We start from the raw sequence: 25196 nt of genomic DNA on the forward strand, positions 1-25196 counted from the left end.
CCACACCAGACTGAATGGGAGCTGAGGGGAAGGACACCCTTGTGAACTCTTCTTCTGCTCTGCCACGGACCTCTTACGCCGCCTTGAGCAAGTTACTTAAATCCCAATAGAAATTGATTTCAAGGGGAATTAGGTGCTTCAATAGAATCGAGGCACGAACATATTTTCAAAGATGATAATATCTGATTCTCCACCTCTTGGTGGATAGCAAGAAAAAAAAAGCCTGTGAAGATCTTGAATACCCTGACTATAAGTCCCTATGAACACGTGGAGGTGCATTTCAGTGGTGCTGCCTGCGTATGGGAACATGAGCAGGATTTACCTTCCCTGCCTTCAGCCACCTGAAAGTCAAGGCTCTGCTGTGGACTAGTTTCTTCAGTCTCCTCTGAGGGTGAAGGAGAGAAGCAGGAGCCCGAGGAAGGTACAAGGTCTTGCTGGGGTGGATGGGATGCCTCTGCCTCCCCCTTACTCAATGGGGCTACAGGGAGAGCACTAGCTTAGGCACAGACAGTAAATTTGGTGAATCCAAACCCCTCTGTCTGTCCATAGTGGGTGAAATCATATCCTCCCCCATTAGAACTCTTCCAGCTTTGGAAGGAGTCCAGGATTTTACTTCACTGAGCTGCTGTGTACCCATATGCACATTTTACATAACGCTACTAAGTCCCCAAAGTCCCGTGACTCACTCCAGACCTTCCCAACGGGAGTCTCTGGTGTGGAAGGTGACATGTAAATGTAAAATATCACCATGGACTTGTCTGTAATGATACAACAGAGCATTAAAATTTTGTGTTAAAGTTTCTGAACATGATTTTAGACAGCGTGTTAAAGGAGCTGGGTCATTGCTTTGATAGCTCTGACTGTGAATTGCTCAGGTCTGCTCAAGCGTGCGACCCCTTCATGAGCCACTCTGTGACAGTGCCACAAACCACCAGTTTCACATCACAGCTTCTCCAGCTAGACCTCTTGCCAGCCGGCGTGCCCCACACGGCTGTGTTTCCCATGGAGGAGACCCAGGTGCCCACTGTTTGCTGAGACCTTGCAGGCTTTTGTCCCTCTGATTCTCTCAGGAGGGTCCCAGCTGTCCTTCTCAATGTGGGACCTTGGTTTGTGATCACCCACCTTGGATGGCTGCTGTTCTCTCCATCCCAGTAAACCGTGCAGATTCGGGATCAACTTAAGCCAGGTGAGCATTTGAGTGTCCATCAGCGTTCAGCTCTGGCTGAGCTGAGATCAGTTCTCCCTCCAGCATCACAGAGGGCTGGGAGGAGGGCAAAAGGAGAGGTGCATCCACAGCCAGAGCTTTCTGGCAGCCACTTCTAGTGCAAATTAACTCAGCGCTCACCCCGTTGCTAACTCCCAGCACCTCAGATCTCCACGGTCCCCACAGAGGCTTCCCCTTGTCTTCAGGCTGTGTTTGGAGCTGCTCACCATGGAGAGGATCAGCAGCCACATGGCCCCACTGAGGCAGGAATTACAGCCATGGGTCAGGCTGTGCCAGCACCTTGACCAAGCTTGCCTAGGCATCGCTGAGGGCAGCGGTGTGTCTCAGAGAGCTGGATAAACCAGAAAGTTTGGAGAACCCCAAGAGCAGGTAAAAGAAAGCACTGTTAAATCATTGCTTTTCAAAGAACCTACCCTGGAGCTAGCTAACTGATCCTGTTAGATCTTTCCTAAGTCAGATAAGAAAAATAACCTGGCAGTAGTCATCAAAGGTGGAACGATGCATAAAAAGTCCATTGTGTGGAGACCCTGGAATCAAAGGTAGAGGGTTTGCAGACAAGACTAGTGGGACTCATGAGCACCAGCCCCATGGAAATTTCCACTCCTTTCCTGGTTGTAGAGAGCAGGGTTTGCGCCACTGCCTTTGACTGAGAGCTGATCTTCCCATTGACAGCAAACGCCTTCCCCGTCTCGCATGGTGACTCATTTCCAGGGACCTAGGGATGAAGAAAGGAAGGGAATGGCAGTTAAGGGAATAATCAATCCTTTATTATTATTTCAGCTTAGTGGGAAACAAGTGAAGGCTGCATAAAAGTAAAGACAAGGTGCCTTATCCTGATACACCTTCCCTGAGCTCCTGCTTTCAGTTCTGTTGGAAACAGGTGACTGGTCTGGATGGAAGGATGGTCCAAGCTAGGCTGGCTGCTCTTATGTTCTTCCTTTTCCTGATGATAAGAAAAATGCCCACTAAGTAGATGGTGCTTTAAAACACTATCTGGCCCTCACATTACCCTTTGAAGTGGATAAAAGAGGTAAGTATCAGTATCTTCATTCACAGTCTGGGAAAATGGGACAAAAATGTTCTCTGAGAAGTTTTATCCTTTGAACAGCTTGAAGCAGTCTGGTTCTCAGCTTCAAGCATGTGTCTAAGCAACGCCTGTCACAACTGGCCAAGGAATATTGGGTTTCCCTCATTAAAGGCCTACAGATGAGACACGAAAGAAAAGCCAGGACAAAGCAGCAGAAATGGGAGCAATGCAAACACAAGGTTCCATCTCGTGTCTTGCCAAAATGCCCATAAGCCATCTTGTCTTATGTTGTCATATGCCACACACACTATACATAAATCTGTTTAGTTTTGGCTGCCTGATATTCCTCTTGTTATAATCTCTTATGTATCTTCCCAAGTATAATTAAGAGTCAAGCCCTAGGAGGAGACGGAAAGTCAATAAATGACCTGCTGGCATTTACTCTGAACAGTAACTACATCTGCCACTTGAGATGTTGGAGAAAGCCATGGAAAAAGGAGAAATACAAGTAAGGTGGAGAAGCTACACCTCCAGGTTGAAATCCAAAGATAAGCAACCAGTTACCTTTTGACTCCATTCCCTACCTGTTGTGGACTCAAAAAAACCCCAAAACAAAACACATGAAAAAACACCATCAGTGAGGATGACAGGGGGGATGCCCAGGAGCAAGAGGTTGCACATATCCGTCCATCCTCTCCTTCCCTCTGAGATGTTTGTGCTATCTTGGCTGCCAAGCAATCTGCAGATGATGGTGGGACTCCATATTTGTCCTAAAGTAAGGACAGGGTTTCTGGACATGATCTGGATAGGGTCACTGGTCTTTCTGGACCAGGCTGTGAGAGGTTCATGGTGTTCCTCAAGGGTGTGGTATGCACAAGGGGATGAATAACGGAGGGTATATATGTCAAATCCAGAAAAAACTATGCTGTTTGTGGCCCATATATAATTTAGCTAGATTGACCCTCTGCTTGAGCTTGAGTTGTAACCACACCAGAGTTTCAAAATCTTTGCTATTACAGGGGTTGAGCCCTCACTTCAGTTCCAGGCTGAAAGGGAAAACCCTTGAGGAAAGGCAGCTCACAGTGCTGGTGTCCCAGATGTTGAAGGGGGTAATTGTGATGGGCAGTTACTGAGGAGGTTTCCTGCTCCTGGTCTGGTCAGCTGGCATTTCAGTGGCTTTCCATGAAAAGGAAGAGGAATAGCCAAATCAGTTGTAGATAGATAGGCAGGACTCATCTTGTCTAATTGCAGATGTCTGCATCATAGATGTCTACTTCTGAGCTGTCCATCCCACCTTTATACCTCCATAGTCAACAAAGCAAAGTAGGGCATGTTTCATCAGTCAGATGCAGAGGTTGAATTAAAGAGCGATGGAATCAGGCTCTGAGAAATCCAGTTTCTCTCCTCTGATGAGAAGAGAAGCCCAGGGGGCTGGCTCAGACAGAGAAGCTGGCTGTGTAGACACCTACTTCTGATCAGATGAGCTTCACATATTTGGCCCCTAAGCATGCTGCACCTCAGTAGGTACTCCAGCAGCAGAAATATTCTTCAGAAAAAAATGAGTCTCCATGTGTAATAGGGGACTGCTCAAGAAGACTTGCTAGTGATGTTGCAACGGTGTCCAAACCAGCACTGGCACAACCTCATAGTGCCTGGAGCTGGCAAAGTCCAACCTGCAGGAGAGACTGGAGAGGAAGAAGCTGCAGCAGCTGCTGGAGACCAACAGGGCCGTTGGGATTAACACCTGCTGTCAGCCAGAGCAGGGCTTTGCTTTTAAATAACAGTTCCTGAAAAAAGAAACTTTTCTTCAGGCAGGGTTCATTTTTTACATTTTTCAATGATTATTTTTAAGTCCTTTTTGAAGCTGGTTTGGTCCTAGCTCACCATTTTCTCCCCTCAAAATTGTCATGAGTAATTATCAGTTTAAAAAGCATTTTTAATTTTTTTCCTAAGGGAAAAAAAAATCAAAATCAAAATCAAACATTTTGGCTTGAATTACTATTTAGAACATTAAAACACTGAGATTTTAGGGAAAAAAAATTGAGAATACATCCACATGTTGACACTTTCAATTCATGAACATTTTACATAGTGTTATTTCCAAGAAAATGATAGTATTTTGTTTTTTAACTCCAGTTTTAGAAATAAACAATTGAAATAAGAGAACTTCCTGTGAGCAGGAAAATTCTGGTTTTCTGAAGAGGTGTATTCAAGACTGAACCAACTATTGTGCAGAAAGCCATAGTCCGATTTGTGTAATGACCCTTGCAAATACTGTTGGGAGATCTAGTGTATTTATACATAATCGTAATCAAACTGACTATTCTTCATCATTTATAACATGGCTTTCATTATGCTGTCAAAAGAGCTCCTAGCATTTCTTAAACTAAGGTGTTCTCAGTCTCCATCCCTTTTAAACATTGGAACCTATTTTAAACTCCCGAGGGAAAGCATTTAAATTTTTGACAGAAAAAAGAATGATTTTTGCAAGAAAACAATTATTCCGACAACCGCTGTTCGTATTAACCAAGAATAGTTTCTTAGTTGAGTTCATGTTTACCAAACTCACTTTTCCTTGCTCCATGCTAATTATGAGGATTGCTAGATTAGGTATTTGGAGGTTTTGTTTGATTGTTTGTTTCCAAACAAGGTTAAAGTATCTTTTAGAACATTTGATAATGGAAAATGACCTACTCACTGCCTCACCTGGATCACTGACACCTCTTTGTAACATGCCCTACTTTCTTACTCACTTCCAATTAGCACGGCCCAGAGATTAGATTACAACCCAACCAAAGACTACAACCCAGTCAAAGCATTTTGCCAATGCTTTTTATAGTATTTTATCTTTAAAGACTCTGAAGCCAGACCTGAAGATATTAAAATATCTGCGTTTTAGAGGTTTATTGTGCTCTGTAATTACTTTTGCTCCATACTCAGAGTAGAACTATACCAACATTATTTTAAATGAGCACACATGGGAAAATCATTCTGGAAGTGTCTTAATACTTGCAAGAGGAGCAGGTTTTTGCCATCATGATATGCAATGTATCAGGGAAGACTTCAACCTTGAAAAGAGTCAGGAGGACATTTTCCTTAATCTGGTTTTATAATATGTGATGCTTATCAGGGCATTTCTAGATCCCCCCTCATGAGCATTAATTAGAACAAATACAATTAGTCCATAGCATCGTTATGAAGGCAGAATTCTTACATTAATCAGTAGAAGTTTTGCTGAATTAAAGGATTGTCCTAGGTCTTCCCATAAAACAATATTGACTTGGCACACAAGCCAGAAAGGATTTAGAGGATAAAGCCAGCAAAATCTGTTGAACCACAGGAAGTGTGAACAGAAACCTGAAGTTTTAGCATCATCTTTATCCTGTGGTGGATCTTACCTCCCTCATGCAATGGTTGACTTCAGTTGACTTCAAGGGAGTTTGTCATTGGGCTCATCTGCTCATGGAGAGCTCATCTGTATTAGCTAACAGTGTTAATTGAAAATTCCCACACGGGTGGGATTGTGACCTTCTAGGAGCTCCAAAGAGAAGGATTTCTGAGCAGATATTGGGGCTCCACGTGCAGAAGTTGAGCATTCAGCTCTCCCGTGGCACAGTTCCTGGGGTGCTGCAGGAAAATGCCAGGTGAATACTCCGGCTTTGCCTTTTGAGCTTGCACTGTGACCTGGCCGGCGTTCACCACAGACTGCAAAAGGAAGTCACATTTGCTGTAACTCCATTTTCCTTAGCATTGCCACCCACATCAGAGAAGGAAGAACAGACACTAAGACTGCAGAGAGGCATGATGGCACATTGCTCTGTCCCGTATTCCCTCGTAACGCAGCAGATGCAAGATCGCTCTCAGCCTCATGAATCTGATGGGGATTCATGAGGACACAGCTCTGCATATCACAGCATCATCTGGGTTGGAAGGGACTGCAGGACATCTCTGGTCCAACCTCCTGCTCCAGCCAGGCTCAATGCTGAATTCAGACCACCTTATCCAGCTGTAGTATATCCAACAGGGCTGCAAGAAAATGGGATAGGTACCCTGCAGTTAAGATCTAGTTCAACTTTCTCTGAGAGCACATCTCTTCATCTTTCTGCCTTCCAAGCGGCTACATTTTTTTATTAAGGAGATGGTGTGACTCCAGCAGTGTGCTTCGTGTGATAGGCACTTACTCTGAGGGTGCCGGGATCGCCCTGAACAGAACTTCTTTTGGGACTGAGGTCTGAGCTTGCACTGCTTTCCTGCTCTTCCAGCACAGATAGCTCCTCTCTGCAACTTCCCTTGGAGATCAGCAAAGAGCAGGAGAAAATGCAGCAGTGTGATGTTTTCACCCAGCTTAGAAAAGCCCATGCATGAAAACAGTTAGGTGGAAAAGACTGGTTTAGTGTTCTTGGGATCCACTTGAGAAACGAGAAAAGCAACTTTGTGTGTGTGTGTGTGTGTGTGTGTGTGTGTGTAAATCTTACAGTGGAGGACCCCCTTCCCCAAAAGGGTTAATGCAACCTCTCTTTTCCCCCAATAGCTTCATGGCCCTAACAGCTTTCATTGTGAAATGGGTGCAGGTGTGGGCTATGCTTTGTTGATCACAATCCCTTTTGCAGAGGAAGCTTTGAATATGTTTGACATAATCAGCTCACAGCCTTTGCCCGCACTCTTTCATAAACAGGCCATTTTCACATCCTTTTCATGGGATCCGACAAGCGGAAAAATAATTAATGTTACCTCAGCCTAACAGTGACCCAGCTTTGATTCAAAAAGACGGCATGTTGCATAAACTAACCATTTAATTGAGTGATAGAAAAAGCCCACATGTATCAATTCTGCCTCCACGTATTATGATTACTGGGGCTTTGCAAAGGATTCTGCTCCCTTGGTCATAAAGCAGAACTTAAATTCAAGCTCATGAGGTGCTTTCAGAAGGACCGAGTGAGCATGAGCTAGGGATTATCTGTGTTTACGGTGGCAGGACATGGGAGCAGGGCGATATGTGGGTACCCAGCCCTCATGGCGCATGTTCAGGTTATGTCAAGGTTATGTCACATGTCCTTGTGCGCATTATCCAATCACAGGACATTTTGGATGCTGAGAGCACTACACTGCCACCTCGCCACGACCTCAGCGCTAAAGCTAACTTGTTTATACCACAGTTAGGACTATGCCTAATATGTCAGTCAGCCCTGAATTAACCCACCAAAAGGGAACATCCAAGATGAATCTCAGTTAAATTCAGACAGGGTCTTGAGGTAGCAGTGGCTCCTCTAATGAACCATCTCCTCTTGCGGTTGCAAACAGCCAGACATGTTAGTAGAAAATGAACCAAACCAAGAGCTGCTGCTACTAAACACCATAAGTGACCATGAGTGCAGTGTGGGGGTGTCACGCGCTGGTGGAGCAGTGCCCCCCAGGAGCAGCTCAACACAAGCTCATCCCTGGCTCACCCAGTGACAGTGCTAGTGGAGCCACTCATATTCTCCTGGGCGAGAAGGCTGTGCAGACCACCATGCATCCCTTCCTCAGTGCATCACGCTATAGGAGCAAACAAAACATCTTGAAATGGCTCTGGTTCCTCTTCTCAGGCCAACCATAGGCATAGGGTGTATGTTCTTGTGCTTTTAAATGGAAGGGCTTTCATAAAAGCAGCTGTGCAAGTCAGTAAAACCAGGTAGGTTGGTATCTCACCAATTCTTATAATGCAGAAGCAAAGCAGTGTTATCACAAATTCAAAGGGAAGACATTGAAACCCAAGGGAAGGAGAAGTCTTTCCACACAGGTGCAGCTGGGCTATCAGATCCTGCTCTGTTAGACATCACTCTTGCCCAGAGCTTAGGGGATTTGAAAAGGGTATTGGCTATTTCTTGTGCTCACAAGAATACCCCAAATTAAAATACGTTAGAGTCAGGGAGGAACACTGAAATCCACCTTCTCATAAAGGAGCAGATAATAAGCAGGAGTTGGACCTTGGTCTGATCCCAGCAAGGCAATGACTACATTCCTAACCCATCCTACCTATGGGGATCTTGCGGTGCTCAGAGTCCTTCCTCTGGCTATTTGGCATCTGTACAGCCTTGCTGAGTTGGAAGTCACCTATGTCAGGCCCAGGTCCAAATTTCCAGGACTTACAAGCACAGCATCATTGGACAAGCTGGCTGAGCTCCTCCTGGCACCACCAGTGCTTTGAAGGTACGCTGAGAAATTTGCCTTGCCTAGATCCACTTCAAGGAGGCTATTCACCCTGCAGCATGCAGTCAGTGTGAAACCTTGGGGTTGTCTGGAGACCCTCCAGGAAAGGTCCAGGTGAGTGGCAAGGCACCCACCTCTTGCTGCAGCTGGACAAAGATCAGGTTGCGTGCCTTCAGGTGGGATGACCCCAGGCTCCATACCATATTTCAGAAGGAAATCCTTCCCCTTTGACGTCCAGCATTGGGCAGGCAGAGGGAATGTCATCCCATTTGAGCGAGCAAGAGGACAAAAGTCTGAATAATGCCACCTTCACAACCAGCTGTTGAAGGCACCACCTTATATGCCCCCCCACCAGTAATTTCAATGCAAGCCCTTCTTGCTTACACAAGAATTTCCCCCTGTAATGTAGGAGGGGAAAAGACTGTCCTTTCCTATAGGAAATACAGCAGGCCAGAAAAGCACTTAGTGAGACAAATAGATCAATATTCGTGAAGCGCATTACCAGAGCCTTAGAAGATGTACTGATTTGCTGGTGTAAGGACTCCTGTGCTCTGTGCGGGCACAGCAGAGGTGGGTGAAATGAAGGCAGTGCATCTTCACAGCTATAGACTCTCCGAAAGCTGCTGGAGAGACATTGCAAGCTGTTTGTCACTGAGATGATGTCAAGTGCCTTCATGACTAGGTCAGCTAGGAGCAGGTACAGAAACCACTCTTCCTCAGAAACCTTCAGTGGTCTCCCAGGGGGCCATTCCGTGTCCAAATGTCTGTAGCAAACATTGTCTTTAAAATTATCATAAATAGTGGAGCTGGGGGAGCTGGGGAGTAACCATCGTATTTCAGCTGATTGCATTTCGTTCCATATCCACTAACACAATCCTCTGCATTTTCTCCCTGCCCTTTGACTCTTCAGACCTGCAGGTATTGGTCATGTTTCTGGCTTGTCTGCCATGCTATTCACACTCAATTATTCTCTCTGTTTCTCACTCACTCTCTTAGCTTTTTTGTTGGCCTTCTCCAAATTTTTTCACAGCTGTCCATGTCTTTTCCATGTCTAAGTATCCCAGTCCAACCTGCTGGGGAAGGAGGGCCTGAAGAAGCACCACTAATCTCTGGGTGTTCACTAATGGTGGTGATGGTACCTGTCACCACAGCAGCCAAGATATGGTTCTCTGCTGGCCAGCGCGCAACCCATGAACCACCATGGAGGAGGCCTCCACTGTACATCTTCTCAAGGAAAAGTTTGATGGCACTACAGGAACCAGACCTAGGACTGGATGCTCCAGCTCCCGCATCCATGCTCAGCTGGAGCTGGGTGACCTCTCCATGCCCTGGGGACAGACATGACATGGCTTCCCTGCTATGCATACTGCCTCTAAAGTGAGCCTGCACAGGCAAGGGCTTCTACTTCTCTGCTCTTCAGCTTAAAATCTGTCCCCAGCATGGGCATGACATGTAGAGAGCATCCCAAGCTTTGCTCCTTAAAGCTTCCAGCCTGCCCTCCTGTGAGCTGCTCTCTTCCCCCATCATGGGCTCTTGCTCAGAAGTCCTGTGGGGGACCTGACTGCAAGAGAGTTGCCCTTTCCCTGGAGATGACTGCAACGGGACAGTGTGCCTTGGTGGGCTGGAGTGCCCCTGTGAGCTCCTGGAGCTGAGATCTAAGGGCATTAAAATGACTAGGTGTTTCCCAGGGCACCGAGGTGGGCAGCAGAAAACAGGTTGGAAGTGCTACTTCCATGTAGTGACGTTCAAAACATTTTGGGAGGAAACTATTCAGTGTTTGTAACAAAAAAGGACGGGTTTGTTTAAATTCATCAGAGACAATCCTGCAGCTCCCCTGCCATCTTGGGGAGTGCATGCTCCTCACACCTGATTCATCTTTATCATGCCCTAGTGCACACACCTTCTCCAAGTACCTCTCTATTTTATAGAATCAGATACTGCATAATTACCATTCATTTGTATCTGGGAAGTCAAAAGGCTACAGAGTAGGATGCTCCTAAGTGCCTAATTCTGCCCTGATAGGAATCAAGTAGGGACAACACGGGCAGCCTTGAGATATTCCTCAAAGGGAGACACAGGCAAAATCCTGGTGAGGTTTTACCCTCAGCTGGAACCAGAATATGCTTTGAGGCATGAACTGCACGAACTGTCTAAAAGCAGTGCCATCACATTCACCTTTGTTTTGGAGGAGGCTACAGATTTTACACCCTGCAGGGATGGCAGCTGGCTTGAGGACCGATCCTGCCAGCCCTACTTACAACGGATATTACCTTACTCTGCCTGTTCATTCCGGCAGAGCACTCACTGAGTAGGATGCTCTTCAAGATGAAGATGTGCGTGGGGGGATCTGCCCTCGGTAGATTTTAATGTGAAATAAGATCAAACATCACTGCCACACCTCTACCTCCAGCATTTTCAGCCTACACAAGAAAGGGGAACGTGCAGAGGAGCAGAGTGCTGGTACTGGTGTAACTTCTGGAAAGGTTTAGAGGGGAAGGTGCAGGGGCAGGGGTGGGAAGGGAAGGGAAGAAGAAGAAGAAGAAAAAGAAGAAAAAGAAAAAGAGAAAAAAAGAAAAAGAAAAAGAAGAAAAAGAGAAAAAGAAAAAGAAAAAGAAAAAGAAAAAGAAAAAGAAAAAGAAAAAGAAAAAGAAAAAGAAAAAGAAAAAGAAAAAGAAAAAGAAAAAGAAAAAGAAAAAGAAAAAGAAAAAGAAAAAGAAAAAGAAAAAGAATGTCTAGAGCTGAAAAGTAAATTTGGCTCTCTACTAACACCCATGGACCTAATTGGATTTACTGCCTGAGTGCAGGAAAACTTGAAAAGATTATGGAAAGAGAAAAGAATTTGAGATTAACACATACAGTACATTTCAATACAGGTGGTGGGACAATTAGAAATGTAGTTAAGCTTTGGAAAATCTTAATAAACTTGGAAGGGATTTAAGTCTGAATGTGACTTAGTGTGCCCAGCCCTGATTTTTCTTGACCAGCCAGGTGTTGGAAACACAATGTGAAAGGATGGCTTGGGGACTCTTCCTCCCCTACGTTGAAAACCTTGAGGAGAGGAGAGGAAAACACAGAGGACCTTCTGCCCCCACTGGCTCCTGGAAAGGACAAAGGGAGATTTTCCCTTTACCTCCTAGGGCTGGTGGTGACTCCAAGCAGCAATGCTGGTGGCAAGCCTGCATTGGTCAGAAAATAAACCTGCCTGCATCCTTCAGTGAAACACAACTGGAGCAACTCAGTGGTTAGAAGAGCCCATGCAGGCTGTTTCTCTTCACTGCTTGAGTGGCATTTAAGAATCAGAGCTATTGAATTATATTTCTCAGTGTCAGTCAGTCAACCTGGGCCCAGCGTGGCTCCCTGTGCTGCTTTCAGAGCAAATGAAGTTGTCCGTACTGTGAATAGCGGGATGCATCCAGGGGGATTTACATCAGAAGAGGGACTTGGCCTCATTCCTTCAACAATTAGAGAAACACAGTGGTTTCTCTAGGTGTTAGAGTGAAAGAAAAAAGATCTCTTCCACGGGCAATGAAATGAATGAATGGTTCCTGATGGGTTTGTCTTATCTCGCTTAACCCCTCTCTCCCTTCACATCTCCCACCTCGCTGTCTGGGCACTCAGCAGCACGGTCTGAAGGCCAGGGCTGATGAATTATAACTGTTTCTCTGGGGGAGGCACTAATTTGGGCCTCTGCCCTCCATGACCTTGATGGCTTTCATGATATTTGCAGTACTGCAGGGAAGGAATAGATCTGTCCCCCTCCATTTGCAATAGAGATCCAGGGACTGATTCATCCATTCCTGAAGTAGACCTGGGGAAAAAAAAAAAAAAAAAAGAAAGAAAGAAAAGCAGGTGCATGGCCCCAAATTCTCTCCTTCAGCTCAAAAGGAAGACAAGGGTGATTAGCTCAGATATAAACATCTGCACTGGAAACGCCTGAAGTTGGTGAAACTAATCCCACTCTTAGAAAGAGTTGAGGAGTTTTGGTGAGGATCTGAGAGCCAGACATGTAGGGGGGCAGGGAGGGCAGGACGCAGCTTGCAGATAAGACACTGAATTGTATGTGTCTGCAGGTGGGTGTCTATGAGTGAGTGAGGTGTCCAAGTTCTGTAAGAAGCAGGGGAAATATGCTCTGTACAGTCACGCAGTGAAACGTCTGACGTGAAGTGAGCTGGGGCAATTCCTCTGCTGCAAATTGACACGTTTTCCTAGAATTATTGAACCAACACCTCCTAGCAGCTGAGGATCTAGTCGTGGTGGCTTGGCCAGGCAAAGGCCACTTCTGAGGTCGGTCAGAACTCATCCCTCCTCCTGCTTCCAGCACCCTCCCCACAGAGGCACCGAGCATCACTTTCTCCTAGAGGAAACAGATTGCCAGTGGCAAGGGGAAAGCAGCATTCCTGCATCCAAAGCATTTCATCAAACCAGAGGTCAGGAGCTCATCCGTCTACCAAAAACTGGGGAAAAAGCTCCTCCCCCCTCCCCGGGAAGAGGGAGAGCAGATGCTCTCTGTGCATTGCAGCAGCTATGTGGAGGTGCACAAGTGCAAGCAGCACGTGTTACACAAGGAGCAAGGCTGCTGCTTGGAGAGAGCTCAAACTGGGTGGAATCAGATCGGTATCACTACTGGATGCAAACATGATTGTGCTGGGGGTAGAGAAGGGACCTGAACTGCTGTAATTAGATTATCAGATCTCCGGAGCAGGATTCGGCTCGTAAGACATTTTAACCCTTTCCTCTTAAGATCATGGCGCGCAAACTAAATATTGCTGCTATAAAACCTGAGCAGATTGGTATTGCATGCAAATGGATCCCAAGATTCTGGTCACCACAGCTCCCAGCTGCTGGTATTATTTCTGGCAGGTTTAGCACATTTCCAGTTGTCCTGTGGTTAAGAATAGGTCTTACACACTATGAAAATCCCTTGGGAGAGAACCAGTCTCCGGCTGCATGGGTGACTTGTGGAGGTTGGAGGGAGGAAGATTAAATGCTGCTGGATTCCCTAGGCATTCGCGGTGTTCCCCCAGCACCACCCATGCTCCTGTGTAAAGCACAGGTAAGATTTAGGTAAGGAATTTTGTGATCCATTGTGCTTTTCTGTAACAGCACCAAGGAAGGACCACCAATTTTGGAGCCATGCTGGGGCTGACTCAGCGGGGAAAGGACAGTTTTTTGATGGAGGCATTAGGAACTATGGATTTGACACCGAATTCCACCATAGCACTGTGTGACCTTTAGCAAGTGAATCATTTTCCCATGATGTTCCTTGACCCCTTGCAGTAAAGTGGGGCCAGTAACACTTCCTCGGTCGTACTTGTCTCTTTGGATTGTCACCTTTTTGGAGTAGGGAATAAGGTTTCACACTGTGACAAGCAGCCACTGTCTGGAAAGAAACAGCGTTCGGAGCTATGATAAAATGACCTTAACATTCATGACATGCTCATTGCTCTAGTCTTCCCACTCCTCACATATTCCCTGCCAGCGACAGTGAAAATAAATACAATCCCTTGTTCAATTATAATAAAGGTATTCCCTGATACTTTGAAGGGTCTCCTGGGTTTCTTGTCAGGTCTGCTTCCCTGCCGTGCTGCCAAGGATAAGCTGCAAATGCTGGAGAGGAAGAAGGCGACATCAATTTTTTCTCCACCAAAGTATGACAGCTCTTATTATTTTTTGACAACATATATCCACATTTAGGAGCACGCTGCCTTGGCTACTGAACCCAGCTGCTCTCCATTCGCTCACGTGGCTTTACATGCGAACAGGGACAAAGTGGTTCCTACCTTTCCCGTGAGCTGAGAGCTCTGTCTGAAGAGACTATGTTTTATTTTCACTTGCTAACTTGTGGGAAAGCCACAAACTCACATTGTCTTCACTAGGATCTGAATCCGTTTCCCTGAACTTGAAATGAGCCCTAATGAAACTTCTCCAGAGCAAGGCCAGGGCATCCTGCCATAGTTCTCTCATCAGTGTTGCTCTTCTGTTTCCCAGCAAAGGTTGTCCAACCTTCTGCCACTAAGACATGCGATGGTTTTGATGCTGATGATCAAATAATGACTTGGGCTCACTATTTCAAAACTGCTTCCCTGGGTGCTGGGCACAGCTTAGGGTGCAGTGGAGCTGCTGTGTAGGTAAGAGATGGCACTTCTCCGTGTGCCCAGTAAACATTGTCCCATTGGGAGCTGCAGTGCACCACAAATCTTACCTCCTGCTGGTGCCCAGCCAGGCAGAGCAGCCTGGACATGCAGGAAACAGTATCTCACTGGAAAACCAAAAGCTTTACGCTCCATGAGCATTTCTTGTAGCAGGAAAGAGAGAATACACATGACATATCGATCATGTTGCACAGCTGGAAGGTGCCTGCGCTGATGAGGGCAGTGCGTGAACAGGAATACAATGAGTAAAAAAAGCTCATCTAACCTTCCTGTCCCACCTCAAAGAAATTCTCGGGTTCTCCCCAGAACTGAATGAACCAAAGCAAAGCTGAGATGCTGCTGCATTGGAGAAGGAAAAACTGCGCAGGAGTTTTCTCCTCCCATATCTCTCCCATGACCAAGAAGGTTCACGTATGGATTAGACCTGTGGCCTGCTTTGAAAACTCCTTGGACTTCTCCATCCCTGATGGCCATAGCGTTTTTTATAACCAGATACAAGACCGCACATGACAGATGCCCATATCTGCAGGCATTCATGCATTCCTGCCTGGAGGAAGTCTAAAAGCTTGGCCTCAGTTAGGTGTCCAGGCTCCTGCTGCACTGGATGCAGGAAAATAGGCACCTGCAAAGAGCAACTCATCTGCCCTAACTTAGCCAGGCTTTTTTTTTAGGGTGAGAACTGCTGCAGCAAGCTGAGTGTCTTCAGTGCTCATGCAAATCAACAGGACCGGCCAAAGCTCTGCATCGGCCTGTACTAAGATGGAAACTTGAAATGATGCTTTCAGCTACACTGCTATAAATATAGGAACATAAAATGGCTGTGCTGGATCAGACCGTCAAACTCACTGTCCTGACTCACAGTGCTGAAAGGTGGTTGGTTGCCTAGGGAAGGCTGTCCTGTTCAGTGGTACTTCCCCAAAATATATTCCTGTGCTCCAACACTTTGCAGTTTGGGAACTTTCTACCTAAAGATGGAGAGTCTCTGCATTTCCTAATGCCTGGTGGGTTTCCTTTCTATGAACCCATCTTGCCTTCCTACAAGCTTCCATCCTTCTGAAGCAAGAAGATCCCCAGGCCATCTCCAGCACCAGTAAGGCACCTCCACCTCCTCTGGTCTAGCTCCACTAGATGTCCATTGACTAGACTAGAAGACCACTTACATGGATGCAAATAACATGATTTGCCCTCCCCATGTAACTTGGCCCCGTTTGACTATCATTCATGTTGCTGAAGGAAGCCCAAGCTTTGACTCTCTCCACTTTCTTGGAGCTGAGGCGTTAACCCTGCATGTTTCAGGATCTCTGATTGTGGTAGCCCCGAAGTGGTAGGGCGAGGTGTGGGTTCTGCCACTCTCCAAACCGGCCTGGGAGGGAAATGGCACAGCTCAGCTCCACTATTTACTTTAATTAGATATAAAATCAGCACCACTTGAAGGGTCCAAGGGCAGATTAACCATCTGTCCTGACCTGATTTGTCACTGTTTATTGCAAACGTGGACCGGCCGCACGGTGAGAGCTTTGCTTTGTCAATAAATCCCGGACACAATGGGCTGTAGGAAAGGGAAAATGATCCAAGGAGCCCGGGCGGACGGGGCAGACGGCTTCCGCTCTCCTGCGGCAGCCAATTGCCTGGATCAGGCCTACGATGTTTAATTCACAAATGTGCAATCTTTAGCTCCTTTTACGTGTCCCCGGGCAGTCTCGTAGACACCACCTGAAGTATATTAGAGCCTGGCTGATTATGGGTCTGCTCCAAAGCCCTCTGAAGTCAGTGGGAGTCTTTCCCCTGACTTCACTGTGTTTGGGGCAGGCCCTGGATGAATATCCCTCAGGTTAGACAGTTTAATCATCCATTCAGCAGTACACAAAGCAGATCACATACACTTTTAGCCTGCATTGTATGGTGTTATGAAACGAGAAGATTATTTGATATGATTCAGAGATAGCACAGGTATAAGGTAAAAAAAAAAAAAAACAACCCAACACCTTTGATGTTTTACATTATACTTCAGTTATTCCTTGAGGGGCAAATTCTCGTCACCTTACCCAGGTGAATATTGCACTCGGTAATTTGGTCAAAAACATTCCATCAACCTTCTTTTTAACAGAAAATGTTGGGGGGTGGGGGGGAAAGTTCAGTTTGATGGAGATTTCTGCCAAAAAGAAGGAAAAAGAAAACGTAAATCCATGTTTCTCTTCTTTCAACAATCAGAGAAAAAAAAGTAATTGGGAACAAAAATCTGTTTTGGAGGGACTTTTTAACAGGATAATAAAACTAGTCTTTTTATTTTGCCAAAGCCTAAGGAGAAACAACAATTTCCCAACAATTGCAGTCTCCATCTGGCACAGCTATTTCTAGCTGAGGCATCAGCCATCCATGTGCCATCAACCAGGCCTGATTCTCATCTTGCCTCTCTTAGGTCAAGCTACAAAATGAGGCTTTGTCCCTCTTGTTTTGTGTGCTATCAGAACGAGAGTGACAGGACCATGAACGAGCAGGGCAGAATCTGGATACATCACATTCAAAGTCAGGTGAGATCTTCAGGGCTTGTGGGGCCTTATCTCAAGAAGTGTGATGAAGATTTTCTATTGCTAGAAATACAGAGAGGGCGAGGGCAGGATATCTGTAGTTTCCTTGAACACTACTACATCTTTTGCACTATTCCTGAAGATTGCAGGGAAAAATCACCTTCGATTAGTGTAAAAAAGGCAATAAAACCTTCTGTACAGGCACAACGTACTGTGGCCAACTTTCACGGACTTTGTGAGCGACAGAGCAAATCAAAAGCCTTTGCCTTCACAGGAGATGCAAACCACAGTCCATGGCCAGTGGCAGTAATTGAAGATGTATTTCCAAAAGAGTTGGCGGGCGATGAAACCCAGTGCGGATGGCTGTGTTCTGCCTCTTGAATCCCCTCCCACCGCCCCACATTATACTCGGTGTTGCTGGGGGTGGGGGGGTTTAACTTTACTGGCACAAGAGTTTCCTTTGTTGATGGGAGCTGGGTCTCCTCTAGGGGACTGGGCTGATCCAGCTGTACTGGCAAAGCCTTTGTACTGCGGAGTAGCTCAAGTGCAGACCTGCAGTGGGTGCCTGCCTGAACCTTTGCTGGCGTGTCGATAAGGCCAGCAGTGAGCAAAATTAAACGACCCCGTGCTGGAGAAGTGCCACACGTAGGAGCCAGCAAGGCTCTGTGTTACCGATCCAACGCGTCTCTTGAAATGCCTTTGGACCGTACTTCTTTTCAAGCAGGGACTGCCTAGTTGTGTGTGCAACCCTCAGCTGGAAGAGCCACGGTCCCTGGCCAGGAGCGTCTGAGGGTACGGGCAGCACAGGGCAGAGGTACCAGGCAGTTACGCTTGCGGTCATCAGCACAACCATGGTTTCACATCCAGTACAGCTGCGCTGCATCAGTCTTGTCCAGATGCCTAGAAAGACTGGAAAAACCAAGCAAAGACGAGACTTCCTGTGACGCTTTAGCGTCCAGCAGACAGAATCTGCGGGCTCCCAGCTACCCCCCCATGAGATCACTGCTCCCTCAAAGCCAGAAGAAGCCACTTTACAGAGTGATTCCTATGGCTGTGAGAGCAGAGAGGACAGAAGCCTTAAGTTTGAGCCTCTCTCCAAGGGAAGGACATTTCTCCACTGACTTGCTGACTTCGTGGGAGCAGACTATGCCCTGCGAAAAGGCTCATTGTCATGGAGAACTGCCCATCCCAGGCATGGCCTTGGCATTTAGAGGGGAGTGGGGACTCTCAGGGCGGGACCAGCAGGCTAATTGCCTTTGTCTTCCCCCTCCTTCAATGGAGGAATCGCAGTAAATCCCCAAAGCCCATGACAATAGCCCTGCTGCTTTTAAGTGCCTTTCATTAAACTCAATCCCTCTCCCAAGAGTTGCTAAAAGAAGAGTCTCTTTTAATGACAAAAGGAAACCTAAAAGGCTGCCATTAGCTCATTGACTTGGCTCCTCTCTGCAGACTAGGTGTCTATTTGCTGAAATCTACTCTCAAGTGTCCCTTGGGCAGGTTGCTTTATCATGAGCCCAGCAGCCTGTGGGGTGGTGTGTCCGCAGGAGGGGCCGCAGCCCCTGGTTCCAGCAAAGGGCTCACTTTCCCTGGAGGGAGCAGAACTTGGTCCTAATGGCAGGAAAGGTGCAGTGGGGACAGTTAAACCTCCTAGAGCCCACCACCGGCCCTCAGGAGCCAGGCTGGAGCACTGCGGTGGGTGAGTCCTTCCTGGCTCTGCTCCGGCAGTTTCTGGCTATGCCACCACCCGACTGATGTGGCACGAGAAGGTCTGTAGAGCCATGGATGGATATTTGCTGGGGACGTACTGCCAGAAGCAGACCACACGGCAACAGAAATTTGCCGCTGATTTGGGATCCTCAGGAGCAAATGTTTCTGGGTACTGTCTGCAGAAATATACAGCTGATGAAGTGGCAGAGGGTAAACCCTGAAACAAATCTTCTGGGTGGAAGAGCATGAGCTGGACACATGCAGGTGTCCCACATTGGCTCACTGCTTGCTAAGGCCTGGGAAGGGGTGCAATGGTCACTTAGATACGAGTAAGCTGTTCCTGACTTAAGGACTAGCTCTAAATCTTTTGAAGGTGTTGGGAATCCCTTCACTGCTTTTAGATGAAGCTCAGCAGTCCAAAATCCAAATAAAGCTATTCCACACCCGGTGCGATTGAACCTAAGCAGGACAGGACTGACCACCTTGGCTTTTTGCTAGTGGCAGTCTGCCCTTTCCCTCCCATTAGCACTACCACTGCATCACCTGAGACACAATTAAAAATCAAGACACAGAGGAATTACCCCTAAAGCGAGGAAGATGGTATCTGTGCTGGGAAGGGGTGAGCGAGAAGGGGATGAGGCAGGAGTCTGCCACCCGCCCACCGGTCTCAGCTATTGCACAAATGGCGGTTGGCCAGCGCTGGGGAAAGTACTTGGTCCCAATCCCAAACACAGGGCAGTCATCTGACGTTTCGTCATGGCTTCATTATATTTTTGATCAGGCCAGTGGTTTGTCTTGCATCACCACCCTGTACGTTATGCAGGTAGCCAGTGAAGAGGCGCTGCATCGCACTGCCAACGATTTCGTTTTCTGAATAGCCTGCAGGAACGGCCTTACATCACGGCAGATGCATATATGTTAAATAGCTGCAACTTCATGCTTAACTTCATTATTGACGCTACATTCCTCATGAAGACATTTATATTTATGCTCTACCCCACACGGCACCCAACAAACAGCACATGGGAGTTGATCATTTTGCGTAACAGCTGCTAGGATGGAGTCTCCTTGCCCAGCAGCATGAATCGGAAGGATTCTCAGCAGAGCCCTGCTATGACTGCTCCGACTTCTCAACTAGCCTGATACTTTACGCAGGTGCAATCCTTTTTGGAAAACTGATTTGCAAAACGCATCGAGCCAACGGTCAAGCTAAGACTTCGTATCTCCTGCTAGCTAGCACCACGCTGGAACCAGCCCTGCTTCTTTCACTTTTTCAAGCTTTTATTTTTTTTTTTTTTTTAACTAAACCAGGCTGAAAAAGGACAGTTGTAATTCAGACTGTTGACAAAAACAAACAAATAAAAAAGCCGAGAGTCCCCACTCTGCACAGTGAGACTATGAGAGGCTGCAAATCAGCTTTGGGCCCGGAGCAGTTTTTTATTTTTTTTGGTCTTCCTGCACAGATGAAATTATTCATAAATCTTTGCACCTTTTATCCCAAACCACGTGAAAGCAAAACCTGTCTCCCACAGAGTTGTAAAATACCTCAAACATAGTGAGGAACAACCAGGCAAAAATCTAACAATTGTTAATGTTTTATTCTCAACAGCTGTTCAGCCTGAAGTTTCATTAATGCACTAACAAACAAAAACAAAACCAACAAAAAATTCAAAACAAATAAAACAACAAAAAAGAAGGGGAAACGAAGTAAAATAAACTTTAACAAAGTTTAAAACACATTATAAATAAGTACAGCTCCAGAGCATAATTTACAAATATAAAACCACATAGAAACATATGTACAGAAGAGTTACATTACGTACAAATATGTATAAAAATACCCCAGTGTTTATTCTCGTGCTGAAGCTGCATGGCTAGAGTTATCTTTGGTACTAAGCTCAGGGAAAAAGACTGTTTTACAAAACGCAGCCCCAGCTGTACAATATGCCATACACAGGAAGACCAGAGTGGACCTCCGTGGGTTTCGAGGAGGTTTTGGGTGGGTGTTTACCCAGAGTTTCCCCTCCCCGTGCATTGCATGTTGCAGGATCAGGGCAGAAAGCAAGGGCTTACAGAGGCAACTGCTGGCAGAAGAGTTTTTTAATACATTGTACAAGGCACTTCATAAGAAATCTCTTCATTTTTTTTTTCCTGTTCTCTTCTAAGACTCACTGGATGTCTACACTTGGCTCTTGCTGATATCGCTTTATGGTTATAGTTTTTAAACTTCTTATTCTACATTCAGGATTAGAAACCTCTGAAAACATTGACTCAGTTCGCTTTCATCTGCAGAATTTAGATGACAAGCCATCTAAACCACCTAACGTTTTCCAGGATGGGGAAAAGACTTTGCATCTGCCTTCTGCTGGTGTTTAAGGGGTGTTCTTATTTTGAAAGGTGAGAAGATCTGTCTTCCTGGAAGAACTCCTGGGAAGTGTCCACATTGAAATGCTGTTTGCAAAAGCATATGGTCCTCCATGCTGCCAAAGACACCTGCAGCTCCCGTTCCCTTTGCAGCGCTCGCCAGCCGACTGCCCCAGCATCCTACACCTCCGTTCCATCCCGGGTGTAGATGAGGCTGTTAACTGTGAAGTTGTAGTAGTGGTTGTACTGGGCTCCCTGGCTGCTGCTGCTGGGATGGAACGAGCTGTAGTAGGCGGGGGAAGGTCCCGCAACCCGCTGCAGCTGGTCTGGCGAAGGCACCTCCTGAGATGAGCTGCTGGAAGGGGTGAAAGTGCCACTGCTCAGCTGTCCAGCAGAGAAGTTCCTGTGATGCAGGTCACTGCCAAGACCCCCTGTCAGCCGGCTGCCTCCGCTGCTCAGGGAGCTCATGCCGCTGAAGAAGGTGCTGAGGCAGCTAGGGGTGGATGAAATGATACCGGAGGGAGAGGAGCTTTTCGGATGGTCCCTGGCAGAAGACGAGGGATCCAGCTCTGGGGGTGGGCTGTTTCCACACGGTTTGCCTGTGGCTGGGATGGGTCGCTCTTCCTCGGCCTTCAGCCCCCCAAGAGAGGAGGCCGCAGATGCAGTCGCGGGGGTGTTGGGCTCAGAGCGCCGCTTGCGTTTGCGACGGAAGTTCCCATTGTCAAACATCTTCTCACAGTTGGGATCTAAGGTCCAGTAGTTTCCCTTCCCTAGTGGAAAACAGGGGAAACAAGAGAGAAAGTCAATTTCTGTGACAGTGAGCCCCACTGCACACAGATAAGCGGCCTCCATGTCTTGTCTGACCAGCACAGCACCCACACCTCTCCTACACCTGTTCTTCCTCTGCCTGTTGTCCAGTACAAGAATCCAAAACCTGGCTCCAGGACATCATCACCTCCACCCATCCAATGCCCAAGTGACCCTTAAGGCCACATGGAACAGGAGAACCTTCTCATCACAGAGCATAAGCCTCTCTGGAGGATCTGCACTTCCACCTCAGACCTAGCAGAAGGGAACTTGAAGCAGGGCTCCCCTTGCTCTGGCTGCCTCACAGCAAGCAGGGGCACTTGCAGCCATCTCGGCCGTGGGCGACAAGGTGGTGCTCCTGCCATGGCTCTTCTCAGAAGAGCTGGTGGAAAGGCGGCTGGCGCGCCCAGGTACACGGAGGGGACAGCAGGCCGGCAGTGCTGCGGTGGGGCTGCAGACAAGCTGCCCCATGCCCAGGACTTAGTGCGAGGGGGCTGCGGTGGCATTAGCTGTCCCCGCACGCCTCTTGGTCGCGCCCGGGCCTGACGGGAGCGGTGACACCACAACGTCCCCCCAAAAGGCTCCAGACCGGGACGTCCCCTCCCTGCTGGGCCGGCCCAGCACCGTCCCGCTGCGCCTCCGCCCGCCGCCCACTCCCGGGCACCGGCTGTGCCCCGGGGCCGGGCCGGCGAGCGGCGGGCAGGGAGGGGAGCCATGAATCACGGCCGAAGGAGCCGGGCCTTGCACAACCGGCACTCCCGGCCTCAGCCCACCCGGCCAGCTCGGAGAGAGGGCTGGGGCCAGCCGCCCCTCACCCAAACCTCCCGCAGAGGCCAGCGCCGGGCCCCAGGGGGCGAAGAGGGACGGTCTCCTCACGGCACCCGGCTTGAGGGAGACAAGGGAGCCCGGCCTCCTCACAGTGCCGGCCCCGAGGGGACAAGGGACCCGCCGAACAAGGGGACCGCAGCCGCCCGCTCGCCTCCCGGTGGTGCCGGCGGGTTCTGGGCCCGCCGCGCGGTCTGCGGCCCCCACCCCCAGCCCAGCCTCCCGCCCGGCACGGCCGCCTCACCGGGGTCGTCCTCGTCGCGGGGCACCTTGCGGAAGCAGTCGTTGAGGCTGAGGTTGTGGCGGATGCTGTTCTGCCATCCCGCCTTGCTGCGCTTGTAGAAGGGGAAGTTCTCGGCCACGTACTGGTAGATGTGGCTGAGGGTGAGCTTCCTCTCGGGGGCGCTCTGGATGGCCATGGCGATCAGCGCCGAGTACGAGTAGGGCGGCCGCACCAGCTTCAGCAGCTCCTCCTGGCTGGCCAGGCTCAGCCAGCTCAGCTCCGCGCCGCCCGCCGACGGCGAGCCGGGTGCCGAGGGCGAGCCCACCAGCTGCCCGCCCCGCGAGCAGCCGTACGAGGCCGGCGGCAGGAAGGGAGCGGCGGCGGCGGAGCCGGGCGGGCCCTGCAGGTAGGGCGCGGGGCTGTTCATGCCCCACAGGTAGCCGGCGTTGGCGGGCGCCCCGTAGTCCCCCAGCGCGTACCCGCCCGCCCGCTGCCCCGAGGAGGCGGCGGCGGCTGCGGCGGCCGCGGCGGCCGCGGCGGCAGCGGCAGCGGCGCCGGGCGGGTGGAGGCTGGGTTGGGGGTAGACGCTGAAGTTCTCGCTGCAGTACACCGCCATGTCGGGGGCTTCCTGGGCGCTGCGGGGCTGCGGGGGCGCGGGGGCGGCCGCCGGCGCCGAGGCTCTTGGCTGCGCCTGCTGCAACTCACCGGCGCTCATAATCCCTGGCCATGCAGGGCGGCCGGCGCTCCCCCCCGCTCCCGTCCTCTCCCGCGGACAGCCCCCCCCCCCCCCGCGCCCGCGGCCCCGGTGGCCCCAGACCAAAAAATCCCGGGGGGCTGCAGAGCTGCGCCCTTATAGGCGCTGCCGTGCGCCCGGCCTCCCCGCCCGCGGCCGGGGCTGGGCGGGCGGTGGCGGCGCGCAGGGAGCAGCCAGTAGCGCGGCTCCGCGCCGGGAAGGGAGGCGGAGGGGGGCAAGGCCGGGCCCCAAAAGCGGCGATGGGGGAGGGACCGGCGGGGGGAGCTGCGGGAGGCGCCAGGGATTTGGCTGCCGGCAGCGCGGGGGCAGCATCCCCGAGCCTGCCTTCCTCCCCCCCCCCGGTTGTCCGTCCCCGCTCCCCCCCCCCCCGCCCCATCCCGGGGGTCTGTCCGCGCTGCCCCGGCGCTCAAGGGATCCGATCCCCCTTTCCCACGGATGCGATCGTCCCTGATCCATTCGGCCCCGAAATCGGCCCCGAAATTGAGGTCTGGGGGAGATTAGCATCGCTGCGGTTGCCCCGACGGCAACGCGAAGGGTGAAATTCACTTAAACTCTGTTATTTACGTGTAATTTTGCTGCGCGGCTTACAACAGCCGGGGCTGAGATCGCAGTTAATTAGCTTTGGATAAGGAATTGCCCGAAATTAAACAAATAAACAACATCGGCGTGTTCGCTCGTACTGCGGGAGGAAAGGGCTGGCAGTCGCGGGGCGCGATTTAATGAATAAAAGTTGATTTTTCGCTTTCGTGCTTCGGGGGAAGCTTGAGGGAAAGCGCATCCTTTCGCAGAGAAAAAGCTCTCGGTATTCGTAACGATCCCGACACCCCCGGGGTTTATACGGGGACCAGCTCCGGCAAATCCTCCTCGTCCGGAGCAAAGCACACGATCAGACCCACACGTATAACAAGAAAAATACGCTCAACTGTGCGGGAAAATTTAGTTTTTGTCGGTCTTTTAGAAGATGTAAATCCTCGGGTCTTAAAGGGGATTGTTACTCCGTTCTCTGCTGGTAAAAATGGATAAAAATCCCCTTTCCAGGTACAGATGCGAAGGGCTCTCCCCAGGGTTGCAAGCGCCGAGTGTCTTGATTTGACATCACGATTTTGAGGAAGCAGGAGTGTTTGGGAGAAGCCTTTGGGTTTTATGTCTTCGATAAAATAGTTACAAACGCACATGTAAATCAGTGAAGCTGAATCGGGGCAGTTTTGCCGGGCTACCTCCAATCCCAAATTTTCATCCCTTGTGTGATCTAAGCAGGGATGTAATAACTGGAGGATTTCCACCATTGTATTTCGTTTTAAAACAAGTGGACAGTTTGGAGACAGAGAATCGCTTAAAAGTGAGCGTGATGAAGAATTACGATTTTGAATTTCCTCCTTTACTCACAAGGGAACG

General features: G+C 49.0%; 1 protein-coding gene across 1 annotated transcript; it reads right to left on the bottom strand.

The window, feature by feature from the left end:
• Positions 1-20530: 20530 nt before the first annotated feature.
• Positions 20531-23791, bottom strand: FOXI3 (forkhead box I3). Its single transcript, XM_075750761.1, has 2 exons — positions 23069-23791; positions 20531-21962 (listed from the first exon to the last, which is right to left on the bottom strand). The coding sequence occupies exons 1-2, from the start codon at positions 23760-23762 to the stop codon at positions 21373-21375; spliced, it is 1284 nt and encodes a 427-aa protein (XP_075606876.1). The 5' UTR covers positions 23763-23791; the 3' UTR covers positions 20531-21372.
• Between the last annotated feature and the right edge of the window lie 1405 nt (positions 23792-25196).

The sequence above is a fragment of the Balearica regulorum genome, chromosome 4 (assembly GCF_011004875.1).
Source record: "Balearica regulorum gibbericeps isolate bBalReg1 chromosome 4, bBalReg1.pri, whole genome shotgun sequence".
In the NCBI taxonomy this organism is placed as follows: Eukaryota; Metazoa; Chordata; class Aves; order Gruiformes; family Gruidae; genus Balearica; species Balearica regulorum.

Bases quoted from the DNA above. Each gene is read 5' to 3' on its own strand.
- FOXI3 (XM_075750761.1), bottom strand. From the start codon at position 23,762: ATGAGCGCCGGTGAGTTGCAGCAGGCGCAGCCAAGAGCCTCGGCGCCG. The intron at 21,963-23,068 runs GTGAGGCGGCCG...GTTTTCCACTAG, and splicing joins CCGCGACGAGGACGACCCCG to GGAAGGGAAACTACTGGACC.